Genomic DNA, 16,658 nt, shown 5'->3' on the forward strand with positions numbered 1-16,658 from the left:
CTCTTCAGAGGAAGGGATAGTGAGAACCCTTGATAACACCTTAATGACTTCAGGTTGCTATAAAATTAAGCCAGAGGGGCGCTTAAAACAATGTTGTACCATTGTAAGTCAAAGCCAAGCTCTGGAGCACAGGGAGGGGAGGGTTGGGTTTTATATTCCACTGCCAAACTCTAGGGCTGGGATATGCCTTAATCCTGAGGTTCCAAATACCCAAAGTACAGGGAAGAGCTGGTTGGCAAAAAGACTCGAGATAGATTTTTTAATCCCCTGAATAGGTAAACCTGAGCTTACTTTGCATCTTTTAAAACCCCAAAACCAAAATTCCCCTTTCTTGGTAGGAAAGAAAAGAATGAAATGGCATAGGGAGATTTAAAAAAAACACAAAGAATCAAGTCGGAATAGATCTTATAAATGTTAGGTTGATTTATGAAAGCTGCTCTGGGCAGTTAACAGTTTGTTTACAATGAGGAGTTATCTAACTCTGAACATACTGTACATGGCAATTAGAAGTCGTCATGGCAAGAGAAAACCACAGCAGGCCTGGAGCAGCCAACATGAAAACAGCCAGAAACAGTAGGGAAAATGTAGGGAGGAAGGCGGGGCTTGCTTTTTATTACGTAAAAGGAAGAAATAACTCCTCAGGAATCTTCACAAAGGAAAGGAGCATCTCACGCTCAGAACAGACAGCAGGATACAAAGTTATAAGTGTTTTGATGCCAGGGAGGTCACCCCCCCCCCCCCCATCTCCTCAAAGAGCAGAGATGGGAAGGTGACAGTTGAAGCAAACAAGCGACCTTTGTAAAAGACTCAGAGACCTTACAAATAGGATTAAAGTCTAAACTTCTGTTTTGCTTTTAAAAAATGTTTAATATTATCAAAAGGCCTGCTTTAGTGACATGCTAGTCCCACCAGAAAGTAATCCCAATAACCCGTCAGGAACATGCTCAAGTTGACCAGCCAACTCTTATTTCTAAACTTCTGTGTGTATGTGTGTGTCTTTTAAATTGAAGCCACGGGGGTCAGGTGATTGCTCCTTCCACAAGGTGCTTCCTTCGGTTACCTAAGCGGTGTCCACCCGCTCCCAAGAGTGGCCAGGGCACAGAAGCCCTGCAGTGACAGTGAGGGAACAACAGACAGCCCTAGATAGCCAACTTATTCAAGCATGCCTCCCTCACCCCCACTCAAAAGGAGATCCTTATTTCTAACCAGACTATTCACCTCAAATTTTGGACCCCAGTGACCAGAATGTTTTTCCTACTTTAGGAAAACAAAACAAAACAAAAAAAACACACATATCTGCACACCCATATATATAATTTTTTTTGTTTTTACATTTAAATATAAAAATACTATTCTGCTTTGTGTTATAAACGGAGGACACCAAGCAGTAAGAACTTTTTCTTCTAAGGTAGGTCAATCCATCCTTCTGCTGAGCTTGTCTTCAGGTGAGGGCATATAGCCCCAGGTAAGGGAAGTGCTGTACCAGGAGGAGAGGGGCATTTTCCTGCCTGGTTCTCTCCTAAATCTCACTTTTAATAGAAAGCTGCTTATAACTTTATAACAAAGTGGAACTTCCCACCAAGAGAGGAAATCCTAACCTAACCCCAGAGTAAGTAACCCTCCCCCCACCCCAGCACTCAGCTACCTGGAAGAAAAAGCCCTCCCCCTCCCTTCACAAATACTATGCTCTGTCCGGATAGCTACGCCTATTGGACAAACACACCTGATTAAATGGAAACAGTGGTTATGTCTCCCCACCCCCTCCCCACTAATGTACTAGACAGTTTCAGTGACAGGGAAAAAAAGGAGGGGGGGGATGTAAAAAGATTAAGAACTTGACCCCTCTTATCCTGGTCAAAGAAAGCAAGAGATGTTAACTGGGCATGAGGAATAAAAAAAGACCTTGATATTCTGCCCTTTGAGTTATAGCTATTAGGACAGTCAAGAGAGGGGCAAACACGGAGGCAGGATGGAGAACTAGGAGGGGTTTGATGGCTGCAAGTCTAGTCCACTTAGTTTTTGTACTGGAAGGGTTCATCGCCAGTTTCGTTGAGAAGACATGTGCGGATGAGGGCTTCTGTCACCGAAAAGGGGTCACAGTTGGCAGAGGGGCGACGGTCTTCAAAGTAACCCTTCTTCTCCTGGCCGACAGTCCGGGGAATGCGGATGCTAGCACCTCGGTTGGCCACACCAGCAGAAAAGTCGTTGATGTTGGAGGTTTCGTGGAATCCGGTTAGGCGCCGGGCATTATCCAGGCCCCCTTTGGGGTCGTAGGCTCGGATGTGGTACTGGTGCCGCTTGCTCAGTTTCTCGATGGACTCCTCAATGTACCTGAAGGAAACAGACAAGATGGGAGTCCAACCTGGCACCAGGAAATCTGCCCTTCAAGGGCAAGGGAAGAAGTATGGATCTAAGAACAGAGGGACTCCTCTATCAAAGACTGTTTCCAATTCACCAAAATCTGTGATCTCCACAAATCAAATGTTCCATGAGGCTAGCAACTCTTGACGTGTTACCTGTGTGTCCCACCCAGTGCTTCAGAATGGTGGTGGACACTCAGTTGATGGTACTTATTGAACGAAAATACCCTAATCAAAGACTTTACCCCACCCATAAGCACTATATTCATTCACATGCTTGTTTTGTTTCTACTTTATATTGAAGATTTTCAAACACACTAATTTAAGTCCTCTTTTCCCAATCACAATCTTTGAATTCTATTCCTAGGATATTTTGGGGTACTCTTCAAATAGGAACAAAACAATAGGACTGGAAGACAATTTTTGAAGCCAAGTGCTAAAAGCTAAGGCATAAGCCAACAAGTCTGGCTTACTTGGACCCAATACCTCAAACCCTGTGGCAAAGAAAACAAGATGGCTCTCTCAGAAGGCACTCACTTCAGACCATTCTCCTCTCGCATGGCCTTGGTGCTGAAGTTGGTGTGGCAGCCGGCACCATTCCAATTCCCAGGAATGGGCTTAGGATCAAAGGTTGCTATCACTCCAAAGTCTTCACATACACGATGCAAGATGAAACGGGCCACCCAGAGATGATCTCCCATGTCGATTCCTTCACAGGGTCCTATCTGGAATTCCCACTAGAAAGAACAAGGCTGGCTTTTAAAAGAAAGCCAATTGCTTCCCCCAATTCAGAAGCTCCAAAGCCTCTTTTCTCACCTCTATTCCAACCCACGTAAGATTCTGGTTAACAAGGGGCACCAGCAAACTCCCCACTTGTCCACAGGTCCTCTAGATGAATGAGCCACTTACCTGGGCAGGCATGACCTCAGCATTTGTCCCGGCAATCTTGATGCCAGCGTATAAGCAGGCCCGGTAGTGAGCCTCCACGATGTCCCTGCCATAGGCTTTGTCTGCTCCCACACCACAGTAGTATGGACCTGGAGAGGCATTAAGATGAAATGTCAAGAGACAAGAAAACCAAGAAATCGCTTTCCACAAGTCAGAAATCAGAAAGCTCTCAACACTTGCTCTTTGCATCACTATGCCTGCCTTCACCTGGGGGTGGGTTGTGGCATGCAGGGGGCTCCTCTTGGCCATAACCTCAGTGGAGCCAAAGGGTTTCCCTCCATGTTAATGTTGAAATATCCATGTCTGGATTTGGGTAACAGGAGGTCTCTTTACAGTATTAATTCAGCCAGCCTCAGGGATGGATACTCCCACAGCTTTTCTGATCCATAAGAGTCACTCCCAGTTCTGGGGAGAGGGAATTTCCCTGGCAATTAAGCAACTAGGGAACAGGAGGTTCATCTCTCACCAAGGGGGCTTACCTTGGGGCCCAGGGAAGCCATTGGAAGGCCAACCAAAAGGGTGCCCATCTGTGCCCATCAGAGTATATTCCTGCTCCATTCCAAACCAGGGGTGCTGATTGCTCACCATGTCCATTATCCGTTTACAGGTATGCCTTAAATTGGTCTCTAGAAAAAAAAAGTCAATGTGCCATTAGAGACATATGGATAAACACGCTGAATCTTGGTGGTAATGGGAAAAAGGTCTTCAGGTTCCATAAAGTTCAAGTGTAAACTATAAGCTGAACTGATGAAGAGTAAACCTTTTTTTGTGTCCCATCAACCCAAGTGGGGAAAATGGGAGAAGCAGTAATCATACATCTGTATGTAGGGATACTGCTGGGTCACAAACAATCACATGACAGTAGATGCAGAACAGAGCAAATATGCACCTTATCTGCATGCTGGCCGCCTCCCAAGTACCACATGTCAGGCACTTCAAACTCTCTATTCACAAGACAGCTGCTTTTAGTTGTCAGACTTATTCCTAGTTTCTCAAGCATTTAGAGCCAAACTTACAATTTTCATTGAGAGAATCATTTGTCTGTTAGGGGCCTCACATTCTAGGTGAGAAAGTTAAGGGAGAAGTTGGCTAGCACAAAAATAAAATATTAAAATGAGATGAGCTCACCTGGAAACAATTTCTAAGCTAGAAAAGAACTTTAAAACAAGTAAACATATGGGCGCCTGGGTGGCTTAGTAGGTTAAGTGTCCAATTCTCGATTTTTGGCTCAGGTCATGATCTCATGGTTTGCAAGATAGAGCTCTGCATTGGGCTCCACAATGGGCGTGAAGCCTGCTTGAGATTCTCTCCCCGCTTATCCCCCACTCTCTCATGCATTCACTCTCTCCCAAAATAAATAAACATTAAAGAAGGTAAGTAAATATAGACTTATCAGCTTTACTACATCCCAAGAACCATTTCAAGACCTCTACCTTATGGAAAACCCACAACCACATCTTCCTAGCCACCCTGGGGTGGGTATGAGAAGCCTCCAACTTTTATGAAGGAGAAAATGCAGCTCAGCTCTGAGACATCAGGGCAAGTAGCAGAGCTGGGAAAGCTATGGTTACCTGGGCTTCAGAGCTCATGCCCTTTACCACAACATGGTACACTGCCTCTCACAACAAAGGCAGTTAAGGTCCAGGCACTACTAGAACTTGCTGCCAAGCACAGCGGGAGACCTAACAGTGGTGGGACTTCAGCTGAGTTTAAAAAGATGAATGGCTGAGAATCGAGATCAATGGCCACATCAGGCAAAAACCAAAAACCAGTTACAGTGACCCTTGAGGCACATGTATGTTACCAGTGAACCTAGGCAGGAGATGGATTTTTCCCCCACTTTAAAATCAGGGAAAGTAGGAGGATAAATATCTTGATAAGGCTTACAACCAGTAAGTGACAGATCCAGAATTCAAACCCAACATTGTGACTTCAGAATCCAGGTTTTTCAAATCTACAGGTAGGCAGGAGGGCTGTGTCATGGGGGAATTCTACCGGAAAACAGATTTAAAGGAATTCACTGTTGTTCTATAAAACAAATAGGGGAGACCGTGGGAGGATGGGCCACATACCCTCTTTGAATGAGGAAGTTCGGGGTGGAGATGTATGTCCAATTGGCCAGACTCCTGGAACAGTTCTGAGATTATCTAGTGTTCCCAATACCAATTCTGGAATACCCTGTCCTTCCCCTTTACAACACTCATGGACTGGGGATGAACATCCATACCTATACTATACATACCTGCAGGCTTTCGGTTGTACTTGAAGACTTCACAGAACACCAGCTTGTTGGGGTCCTTGCGGAAAGGGTCCCGAAACATGGCAGCAGGGACAAGATACATGTCACTGTTGGAGCCTTCAGACTGAAATGTACTAGAGCCATCAAAATTCCACTCAGGCAACTCTGGGGTAAAAAGAGAAGGGACAATTAAGTTACAAATGCATGGCTTTTTGGATAAGAGTACAGCCCCTCATTGACCTTTCTATCTCTAAAGCTACTCTTTTCCCCAGGAACTCAGTGATGCATTAATATGCAAACTCTATTGATAGATAACTGCACAGAACTTTAATGTCCTTCCCGTGTGAGTTCTAAGTTAACACCACTGCATCACTTCCTCAAGAAAAACAACAGTTACAAAAACAACCTAAGAATGACTTATCTTGACTAAGTAGTCTACTGGACAATAAGGAGACGAATTGAAATATTTTGGGGGCGTCTGGGTGGTGCAGTTGGTTAAGCGTCCGACTCTTGGTTTCAGCTCAGGTCATGACCTCATGGTTCATGGGTTGGAGCCCTGAGTGGGGCTCTGCACTGACAGCGCAGAGCTTGCGTGAGATTCTCTGTCTTCCTCTCTGCCCACCTCTCAAAAATAAACATTGAACTACTGTGACATTTTAGTTATCATTTAAAAAACTGGAATAGGAGAAACAAGGTTCTGATTCACCCACCAGGCCACTGTATTGCTTCTTTAAATCTTCTCCCCACTGAGTCCATGGACTGTTCTAGCTCAGTATGTCCTTATTTTATAGATGAGGAAATGGACAACAGGATAACTTACTCAAGAATGCTCCCGTTATCATTTCCCCACTAGGTTTTTTTTTTTTTTAATGTTTATTTTTATTTTTGACAGAGAGAGAGAGAGAGAGAGAGAGAGAGAGCGCGCGCGCGCATGAGCGGGAGAGGGGTAGAGAGAGAGGGAGACACAGAATCCGAAGCAGGCTCCAGGCTCTGAGCTGCCAGCACAGAGCCCGACGCGGGGCTCGAACTCACATTCCAAGATCATGACCTGAGCTGAAGTTGGCCGCTCAACCGACTGAGCCATCCAGGCGCCCCTCTCCACTAGGTTTTTAAAAAAAAAATTCTTATGTTTTATTTTTACGAGAGAGATAAAGTGCAAGTGGGGGAGGGGCAGAAAGAAAGGGGGAGACACAATCTGAAGCAGGCTCCAGGCTCTGTGCAGTCAGCACAGAGCCTGACATGGGGCCTGAACTCAGGTACCGCGAGGTCATGACCTGAGTCCAAAGTCAGACGCTAAACCAACTGAGCCACCCAGGCACCCCTCCCCACTACGTTTTAAAGGCTGGTTTCTTCATCTCTCAAGTTGACTACAAGTTCTCTGAAGGCACAGAGACCAGACTCTCTCACCTTGTACCCCCAGTGCTTGTCTAATACCTGCCACATAGCAGACGCACAACATATACTTTATTTTATGGTCATGCATTCATTCCTGTGTGAATATTATCAAAAGAGTAAACCATTCTAAAAGTAGGCAAGAGGTGGTATTTTTTCTCCGGTCCTTTTCTAGAAAGAGGGCTATGGCTTGCTCTATACTGAAAAATGAAGGACACAACTCTTATTTAATAAATAGCTCAGAGTGTGATAAACAATCAGGTGATTTAGGCAATCAGGTGATTTAGGAATTTCCAAAAGTGGCATCAACTAAAAACAAATGAATGGCTAGTCCTATTTAGAAACCACTTTACAGAGTTTGCTTTGCATCTAGAACCTCACTGATAAGGAATACACAACAGTATTCAAAGAGTTCCGTAAAGCAGATGGCATAGTCAGGTTAGAGCGGTGGTTTTCAAATCAGGTTCTTGGGGACGCCTTAGAGCCAACTAAGTAGGGATGCCCAAGACAGCAAAGTCTCCAGCCCCCCTGGTGCCCCAACTAGACTTTTAATCTTTTTTCTTCAATATACTGGCTTACATGTGAGCTTCTATTTCAATAAAGGAGTCCATTGTTGCTATGCTTTGAGGCAGAGTAGGAGCTTAAAGTCGACTGAATGAAGTCTGAAAAACCCTGCCTTAGAAAAGCTTCACAAACAGAATAATAAACTAGCCAAATCTGGAGGCTTGGTTTCAGTCTGTTCCCACCCCCGCCCAACCTGGTTCCCAGTCTGCTCAGTCTCTCACCTTCTATACACTTGGGTTCACTGTCCAAGGTCCGGGTCTTGCAGCGCAGGCCTTCTCCAGTACCATCAATCCAAATGTACATAGCTTGGACTTTCTCGCCCTGAGGCAGGGACATGTACACCTGCTTGATGCCTTTGTTCAAGTGGGAACTCGCAGAGGTGGCCATGGTGGAAGCTGTTCTGCAGAGAAAAACCAGCAAAACCAAAATTAAGATCCTTGGCAGGAAGGACTCAATAGGGACAATCAAATCACAAAGTGATTAGAAGGTAGGAAGGTTGCCTCCTCCCTTTGGAAGGAACACTCTTAAAGGTACATTTTATTCATTCCGCTTTCAGCGGGATTTAAGTTTTGATAGTAGACAAAAATCTCCTTACAGGCTTCCTCAAGCTAGAATCTACATTTGTGAGGACTAAGCTTAATTTCCTCAGGGTAGCTAAGGTAGAGGGAAGTCCTTTATTTTTTTATACTAAGACACTGGGTGGGAGGTAACCCAAAAAACAAAACCACGCAAGGTTTCTTGGGCAGTCTTGCCTTTTCTTTGCATCCTAGCCAGCATCTCAAAAAAACCCTTTTTGGAAATTCCTCCACTTTTCCACAAGGCACCCCACACATTGATATGGTAGGAAGAAACAAGGGGCGGAGGGCTAGCTGGAAGATTTAAAAGGCTGGGGGACTTCCGAAAAGCAGCACAGTTATTGCAATCCCCCAATCCCCAAAACATCAAAAGAGCTGATCTGTTGGATTCTAAGATGCACACTGCCATCATTTCCATAGGTCTTCTCATTTAGGAAGGTAGGTTTAAGTTTGCCAATGACCTTCTCAGATTCCACCAGGGAACTTTTCAAGTAATGAGGAAATTCCCACTTGGGTAACAAAAAGAACCGGGTTCTTAAAAGCTGAGGCCTGCTAAATCTGCAAGCCACTGCCACAAAACCTCTGAAAGAAGAGAAAGCAACACAGGAGGAAATGTTGTACCCCTCCCTCCCAGCTCAGTGGCCCACAGTGGCTGGAAAGGGAACATATTGTTCTCCAACGACTTGGGCAACTTTCTGAAGTACAGTGGCTAAGTTTCTATGGGCAACCGTCCATGTTTGCCCAGCTGAAAACAGAACTGCCTCTCCAAGAGCCTCACCCCTTCCCTTGGGGAAGAGCAGAACCTCCTCTTGTCTGGTCTCCTGTATTGGAGAACCTTTGCATACCTCCTCCAGAGGTCCAGGTCGGTCACATACCTCCCCCACCCCTTCCCCACCCCCACTCCAGCCTTTGAAGGCCAGAAGAAACAATACTTGATCCCTTCAGCTCCCACTAAAAGCTACAACCCAGGCTCTGGCCTTCCTCCCCAACCTACTACACCCCCAACATAAGTCACACTTTCTCCCTTTAAGCCTCAGTTCCAGATTTCCCGCTCTTTTCGATGAGACGAGTTAGATGCCAACATTTTAGTCTACTGTCATAGACTGGTGCTGCTGTGGTGCTGAGTTTACATGATTGGGGGGTAAAAATGGGATTCTGCACTTTCTAGTGGTTTCTGCAGCTGTCGCCGGTTCCGGGATCCTCATCCCTGTCTCTTCACTCACCCCAGCCACAGAAGGGCAATCGGATCGTTGGGGTTGCCCTCCTTGGCCCTTCTCCTTTTGGAATGGCGTTCTCGCCTCTCCTGGTTCACCAGCTCTCGCTGGTCCATGCACTGGAGCTTTCTGGGTGAGGGAGACGGAGAAGCGGTCGGGGAGCGATCGGTATCGCACCGGGACGAGCAGGAATACGAAGGATGTTGGGTCACGGTCCTAATCTTGACTCGTGATTTCTCTCCGGAGTTCATGGAGTAGCTGACGAAGCCAAAGCAGTTGGAGGGGGACTCCGAGGACCGCGACTCCAGGTCGTCTTCATCTTCGTTGTTTGAGGTCTTCGCGGATTTGCGGGTGGGGGGGGATCCCCGCTTCCCGCCCCCGGGGCAGTTGGGATAATCCACTTTGAGAGCAGCCCTTTCCCACTTTAATGTCCTAGAAGTCGGCGCCCCGCCCCTCGGGCCCCCGACCGGATCTCAGGACCTAGTCCCGGGGGCCATATCCCTCCGAGGGCCGAGGCTGGCGGGGTGTGGGGGAGTCGGGGGAGGACAGCGCACCGCCCCTACCTCTGCCCGGCCGGGCCTCTCCACCGGCCACGCCGCGGCCCGGACTCCCCATTGTTCAGTCACAGTGCAGGGCCCTCGGGACTAGCGACGCTCACCGCCACTCGCCTCAAGGTAGGCGTCTAAAGATCCTCAAGACCACGACGGTCCCCCGAGACCCGCCACCGCGGAGCAGAGAGCGAGGTTCCCGCGAGGCCACCCGGCCACTCCATCCACGGCGCACACAACACGGAGCGCCGGGCCCGGGCAGTGGCTCCACCGTACGCCTCGCCTAGCGACCTCCAGGGGCGGCGCTTTGGGCCGCAAGCAGCGAAAGAAAGATCAAAACAACTCCCCGCCCTCCTCCCAGCCAGGCGACCTGCGCGCCCCACAAACGCCAGCCCAGAGCCGCCGGGAGCCGCGGGCGGCGAAAGCACGAGGAGGGCGCAGGGGTAGAGGCGCACCGTAAGGGCTGGAGGAGGAAGGGGCCGCTCCGAGCCCCAGGGCCGGAGGAAGAAGGCGGGGAGGGGGGGGGGCGGTGTCGGGCGACTCGGGGGGCTCGGAGGACGGCGCGCACCACTTCGAGTCCCCGGGCCGGCGGCGCGCTTACCTGGGCTGCGAGCAGGCGTCAGGGCGGGCGGGCCGCGAGAGCGAGGTGCGGCGAGAAGAGGAGGCCCGGTGTGCAGCCTAGACGGCGCGCTCTTCTCCCATTCTCAGCTCTGCCAGGCTGCCTGCAGCCCCGCTCCCTTTATCGGCGGCCCGGACCGCCCCCGGCGCCCTGATTGGCTCCCAGTGGCCGGGAGCCGGGGCGGATCGGCTGATGCACGCCCGGGCCCCGCTGCCATTGGGCGAGCGGCCGAGCGGGCGCCGCCGGGGTGGGGGCGCGAGGACCAGGAAAGAAAGAAAGGGAAAGGGCCGTGGGGGGAGGGGGTGCGCGGGGGGAGGGGAGCAGAGGAAGGGTTGGCCCGCGGCGCGCGGACGCGCGAGTTCCTGCCAGGAAGGACCCCGCCTGGCCCGGCTGCCGCTCTCCTCCGCGGGCGGTCCCCGCAGCCCCCACCCCCGGGCCCGAGCGAGGCGCCCAGTGGATCTCCCGGCCTCCGCCCCTGCAGCCTTCAGGTTGGATAGTTTTGTGCGAGAGGCCTGTGTTTTTCGAGGTCGTGCCACAGACCCCACGGCTCCCTGGGGACATTCCGACCACCCCCCCCCCCCCCGCCCCCAGGAGCGTAATTTTGCCTTTTGTTGTTAGAGAACCCCCAGCCCTCCCTTCTCCGCGCCGCGCTTGTTTGAGGCGCGGCGTCCGAGGGGGCGGCCCGCCCTCGCGGTGGGACTGGGACGCCAATGGCAGTCGGCGGTCTCACGTCTGTAATCAACGTGCTGAGCCTGCCATTCCCTAGAGAGGATCCTGGCGGGCCTAGCAATGGTCAGGAGACCTGTCAGATTCCGCCTGCCACTCCTGAGACCAGTCTCTCAGCGACTCTCTGGGCCCAGGTTTCCTCATCTGCAAATAAAGCGATTCAAGAGAGCACCTTTAGAGCTGCCCACCTGATTTGAAATTCTGTGCGCAAGCTGTTCCCCCAAGGGAGGGCGGCTGAAAGAAAAGGGAGGTCTTCTGGAGCCTCCTTTGAAGCCCAGGGTATGTCAACATTTTAGAATTTTTTATATAATGCTTTGTTTTTGTTTTTCAAGTAAGTTCTTATGCCTTTTTTTTTTTTTTACTTTATTTATTTATTTATTTATTTATTTAGAGAGAGCACAAGCGGGGGAGGAACAGTGAGAGAGGGAGAGAATCCCAAGCAGGCTCTGCACTGTCAGCACAGAGCCCCATGTGGGGGCTGGAACTCACAAACCCTGAGGTCATGACCTGAGCTGAAGTCAAGTGTTGATGGCTTAACAGACTAAACTGTGCAGTTGCCCCTTGTGCCTTCTTTTTCATCTGGAAAATGAGTGGGGACCCCTTCCTTCTCTCAGCTTTTCTGTGATGGTTGAGAAAATAGGTATGTGAATACAATATTGAAACGGATGCTTGTTTCAACACAACACACATATATTTTCATTGCTACCAGTGCTCCTTACTTGACTTCTTTATTTTTATTGCCTGAAATTCACCACCTGATGGTGTCTCACTTTTATAGCATCTTTTCAGGAGTCCCAATATTTGAGACTTTGAGATTTTTCTGTGTAAAGACTGAGAAGTTAGGCTTCAGTGCCTTTGGAAGAGGAAGGGAAGAAGTTTGTTCTTGTGGTTATATTTTGTACCACAAATTTGGAAAAGAAATGTTGCCTGTGACCACACACACACACACACACATAACTTGGCTTCTTTGGTCAACATCCTTCCATCCCAGAGTGTGTCTGACACTGTAATGCTTTTAAATGACAGATGCAGCTTTCATCTCCAATGGGATTTTGTTATATTTCAGACAGATGACATTCTGCACTGGGTAAGGTGTCTTGCAAATGTGACGGATTCCATCTTAAGTTTCAGTGCGTGTTGAAGCATTAGGTATGGTGGTTCAAGGCTGGGCTTCAGGTCATACAAACAGGTTCAAATCTGGGCTTTACTTCTTACCCACTTTGTGTTAGCTTTCTTAGCCACATGAAATCACAGTTTTCTTGCCTACAAAATAGGGAGATCAGCCACCTTGTAAGGATTAATTCTGATAGCATATACACTATATGCATAGAGTAAACTTAAAAAACAGTAATTGTAATTATTATAGATCAAGGTAATTCAAAGAGATTGGATTATTTTTTTTCCCCATTAAGTACAACTTTCTAACTCAGTCTCAAGGTTAAATGGTTGAGGAGGGAGAGAGGAAAGGTGATGTTTTTATTTTAAAAGATGTTAATTTTCAGATGCCAAACTGCCTAAGCATAAACCAGAGCCTCTAGGCTCATCACCACCAGCATCTGAGATGCATATAGTAGGAAGAGAATGCAGTTTTTAAAACTTATGGTATTATGTTTTGCTATGTGAGTACCTGCTTCATTTGCTAGCTATCTTCACCTCCTTGAGCAATGCATTCATCTTTCTATCCCCCAATGGTGTCCCGAGCGAGTGTTCAATAAATGATGTTTGTTGATCACACAGAAATGACAGCGGCACCATCAAGGGAACATGTGCTTTGAGCTGCTTTTCCAAGAATGGAAATGGATTTGCTTTGATCCATTCATGTGACCAGAGGCATACTTTGTGAAGGTTAGAAACGTAATACATGACCACTGAGTCTTTCAGGAGGGAACAAGAGGCCTTGTCCTTGGTCAGCCCCATACTTACTTAAACCAACCCAATTAGGGCTCAAAGGAGTCCAAGGACTGATCAGGGAAGCTTAAAAGAGTACGAGGGAAGAAAAAGCAGATGAAGTTAACTGGTTCACCCCCAGAAACCCAGACTGTACTTTTAAAGAAGTTAAAAGTAGGACTGTCTGTTCCAAACTGAAGTTTGACTTTGTTCTGTCTGCTGCCCTTTGTTCTCCCCCCTTCTTTTCTAAATTGCCACTCGCCCCCATTTCCCACCCTCTCCATAAAAAGGGCATTAGAATGCTTGAACCCGTGAACTACTGCATCTCTTGGTACACCCAGTATCAAAGCCAACTGCGGGTTCTATTACCTGTGCTTTGAAGTCTGGTTTTTCTCTCTTAGTGTAGGGTAGTTGCATCCACCAGGTAAATGGAGTGGGAGAGCAGTATTACAGGTAAAAATTGTTCCTTCCAAATCTGCAGAACAGGCAGGGGACTGAAAGCATTTCTTCAGTGTTGTTCTCTAACCTTCAGTAAAGGCTTTGTCTTGGGTGGGCTTTACCTGTGAGTTCTTCTCTCAATTTCTTTCTCTCTCTTCCAAAGGACCCGTTTTCACTCTGCAAGTTGTAAAATTCTCCATCTAGTGATCTGGAAGTGCTTTCCCAGGGCCTGTGTGGTTGTTTTGCACTCATTACAGACAAGATTTGGTGTAGGGCTCAAACATAATCAAACCTTCAGCCGTAACAGGCAGTTTGGGAAATGGAGTTTTCCCTATATAGACATTAGTTTTCCCTAATAGACATTCAACAAAACTCTTAGCTCAGGCTAAAGAAAAATAGCCGAGACCCAGGCTTGAGGAACACCCTGGAAACCCAACCCAGAATTATAAATTCCTTTATTATCATTATTTTTTAAATAAACCAACACCAGTTCTTTCCAAAAGAATAGACTATAATATAATCTTAAAACCAAAATAAAACAAGAACAAAAGAAACAGCCTTGGAAGTTGATGTCATTACTCTTAAACCAAATTTTGGGGAGAAGCTACAGTTGGCCAAGCTTTCCAGTTTCACCTACATAATGAAAGAAGGAAGGACTAGGTTTTACCTCAATTCAGTACCAAACACTGAACATAGAGGAATTGTTCTTTATGTCCTTTCTGATTGTTTGATATTCTTAAGCTCCGGATAGGAAACTAGAAGTTCAGGTCTCAGCTCTTTCTTTTTTAGCCTAATAGGCGTTTTGTTGAAGGCCCCTCAAAATCATTTGGATATAGGGAACACCCCCATTTCCCAAATTGCGTGTTCTGGCTGAAGTTTGGGTGTGTTTGAGCCTTATCCTAAATCTTGAGTCAAATAGGAAACTGGGGAGCTGGGAAGAATGAAGTTCATCATAGCTAACAACATGGAAAATAAGCCTTGCTGAGAAAACTGAAGCTGTGCAATTCTAGAACTAGTCTACACATCATGCTACAAGATGAGGAGGCTGAGGGAGGCCGCTATCACATGTAGTCACTTGCTGAGGTCACCTTAGGGCAGCCTAATGCATTTCACAGGTGTGACTCCCTTGAGAGCCTTTTGTGTTTCTCCTCCAGTGTCCTCAGGTCTCGGCTGGTGCATTCTGGGGCCGCCACCACCATCACAATGCTGCCATCCCTCTTGTCCCCATTAAGGAAAGGACTCAGTGAGGGGACCGACCAGTTTACCTCTGAATCCTACATTGTGGCTCACCCAGTGCCTTCCGTGTATATGGTGGACATTCAATATATTCTTCGTGAGTAACTAGATGACCAGGAAAAAAAAAATGCTTTATGTCAGGTTCTCTTTAAAGGAATCTTTGGAGATCATTTTTCATATTTAGTAATCTGTCGCAGTTGCATTATTTTGTGAATCTGAAATTTTCATAGATAAATCTTGTTCCTTATTCCCAGTATATGTATGGATCTCTCTCTGTTCTCTGGATTGATTTAAACAGTTGTGAAGCTTAATTTTAAAAGCCTAGGAAATTTAGCATTGTGGTAAAAAAAAAAAAAAATTTGCTTGGACCAGAGTGTGTCCTTTAGTTGGTACCCTTCCCAGAGATATCCTCAACTGGATCCACAGTCCTGTCTCCCTCACCTCTAACCCATTAGTTGATTGGAATCCCTGTTTACTTCACGTTCATATGCCAAATTTTAATGGGAAACAAACAACCCTGAGATATGTTCTCTGGATGCTTGGGCAATACTTAGACTTAGTTCTGTTTTTCCTGACCTCCTCCCCCCCACCCCCCCTTCTTTTAAATCAGTTCTGAGAAGACTTGTTTACCAGGTTGGAGAGCCAGAGGCTTGGCTGGGGCGGTGTGATCGTAGCGCCCTCTGGTGTAATTTTTGAGAATTACAAATATCTTCCCCAAGCTTAAGAGTGGGTGGGAATTTTTTTCCTTACTGGCCTTCAAGGGGAGAGCCTCTGTGTTATATCTCAAATACAGTAAATTAATAACATGCACGTTTATTACCTACAGTGGATATTTAAGAGATACTATGTTGGGAGTATCAGCTGATTACCAGACATTTGTTTATTATAAAATTAGGCTTCAAATGACTAGAAAAGAGCAGCTTAACAGTGTTTTGTGCTTTTTCATCATCTCCCACCAGTGTGTGGAAGAGGTAAAGACAAAGTCCCCCAAGAAGGGTAATGGAAAAGGGTGTAGCGCCCAAGAGTTAAGGGGAAAATGGCGAGGATCAGAAAACGTGGTTACAAACAAATCTTATCCTCAGCCCTCACTCAGATCTGAGCCCAGAAATTTAAGACCCAGCCAGAAGTTGAGAGTTGGCCAGACTCTCACTCAAAGGGGAGGCTGGGGTGGGGGTATTGGGTGGTGGACAGAAAGTCTGACAGAGACACGCACTGTAGGGGGCGTCTAGGGTATGTACATGCACCACTTTGTTCTAGCTGGGCCTTCTGGGTGGCCATTTTTCCTTCCTCCCTCCCTCCCTTCCTCCCTTTTTTTCTTTCTTATTTTTTAAAACAATGTCAATTTGGGGCGCCTGGGTGGCTCAGTTGATTAAATGCCCGGCTTCAGCTTGGGTCATGATCTCACTGCTCATGAGTTCGAGCCCCACGTCGGGCTCTGTGCTGACAGCTCAGAGCCTGGAGCCTGCTTCAGATTCTGTGTCTCCCTCTCTCCCTGCCCCTCCCCTGCTCACACTCTGTCTCTCTCTCTTTCAAAAATAAATAAACATTAAAAAAAAAAACTAAAAAATAAAACAATTTCAATTTGAGGATCATTTCCTTCACCATTGCCATTAGCAGAGTCACTGTGGCCCAGAGGACACAGTCACTGGCTAGAGTCAAACATACCTGCACTCAAATTCCTGTCTTGCCTTGTACCAGCTATAAGATGGGTAAATCAACCTGCTGAGTCTCAGTTTTCTGGAAGTTCCTTACGGATTAAAAAGCACTAACAGAGTAAACAATTCAGAAATAGGTTAGTGATTTTATTTCTCCAAGAATGAGGAAGAGAGTGGGGTCATGACTAAGGAGATGATTCAGGTTTTAGTACTGTTGGTGTTTCCCCAAGGTTCACAGAACCTTGAGTCTGATCTGA

General features: G+C 47.1%; 1 protein-coding gene across 3 annotated transcripts; it reads right to left on the reverse strand.

Moving 5' to 3' along the window:
* Positions 1–399: 399 nt before the first annotated feature.
* GLUL (glutamate-ammonia ligase) lies at positions 400–10,574 on the reverse strand. Of its 3 annotated transcripts, XM_053909172.1 has the most exons (8): positions 10,442–10,569; positions 9,302–9,421; positions 7,725–7,903; positions 5,551–5,712; positions 3,788–3,934; positions 3,270–3,397; positions 2,898–3,097; positions 400–2,331 (listed from the first exon to the last, which is right to left on the reverse strand). In XM_053909172.1, the coding sequence occupies exons 2-8, from the start codon at positions 9,406–9,408 to the stop codon at positions 2,013–2,015; spliced, it is 1,242 nt and encodes a 413-aa protein (XP_053765147.1). In that variant the 5' UTR covers positions 9,409–9,421; positions 10,442–10,569; the 3' UTR covers positions 400–2,012. The 3 variants fall into 3 exon arrangements, with proteins under 3 accessions (XP_053765147.1, XP_053765148.1, XP_053765149.1); XM_053909173.1 differs by lacking the exon at positions 9,302–9,421 and having other exon boundaries at positions 10,442–10,574; XM_053909174.1 differs by lacking the exon at positions 9,302–9,421 and having other exon boundaries at positions 7,725–7,898; positions 10,442–10,559.
* Between the last annotated feature and the right edge of the window lie 6,084 nt (positions 10,575–16,658).

This window comes from Panthera pardus, unplaced genomic scaffold (genome assembly GCF_024362965.1).
Source record: "Panthera pardus isolate Hobbes unplaced genomic scaffold, ASM2436296v1 HiC_scaffold_21, whole genome shotgun sequence".
NCBI classification, from domain to species: Eukaryota; Metazoa; Chordata; class Mammalia; order Carnivora; family Felidae; genus Panthera; species Panthera pardus.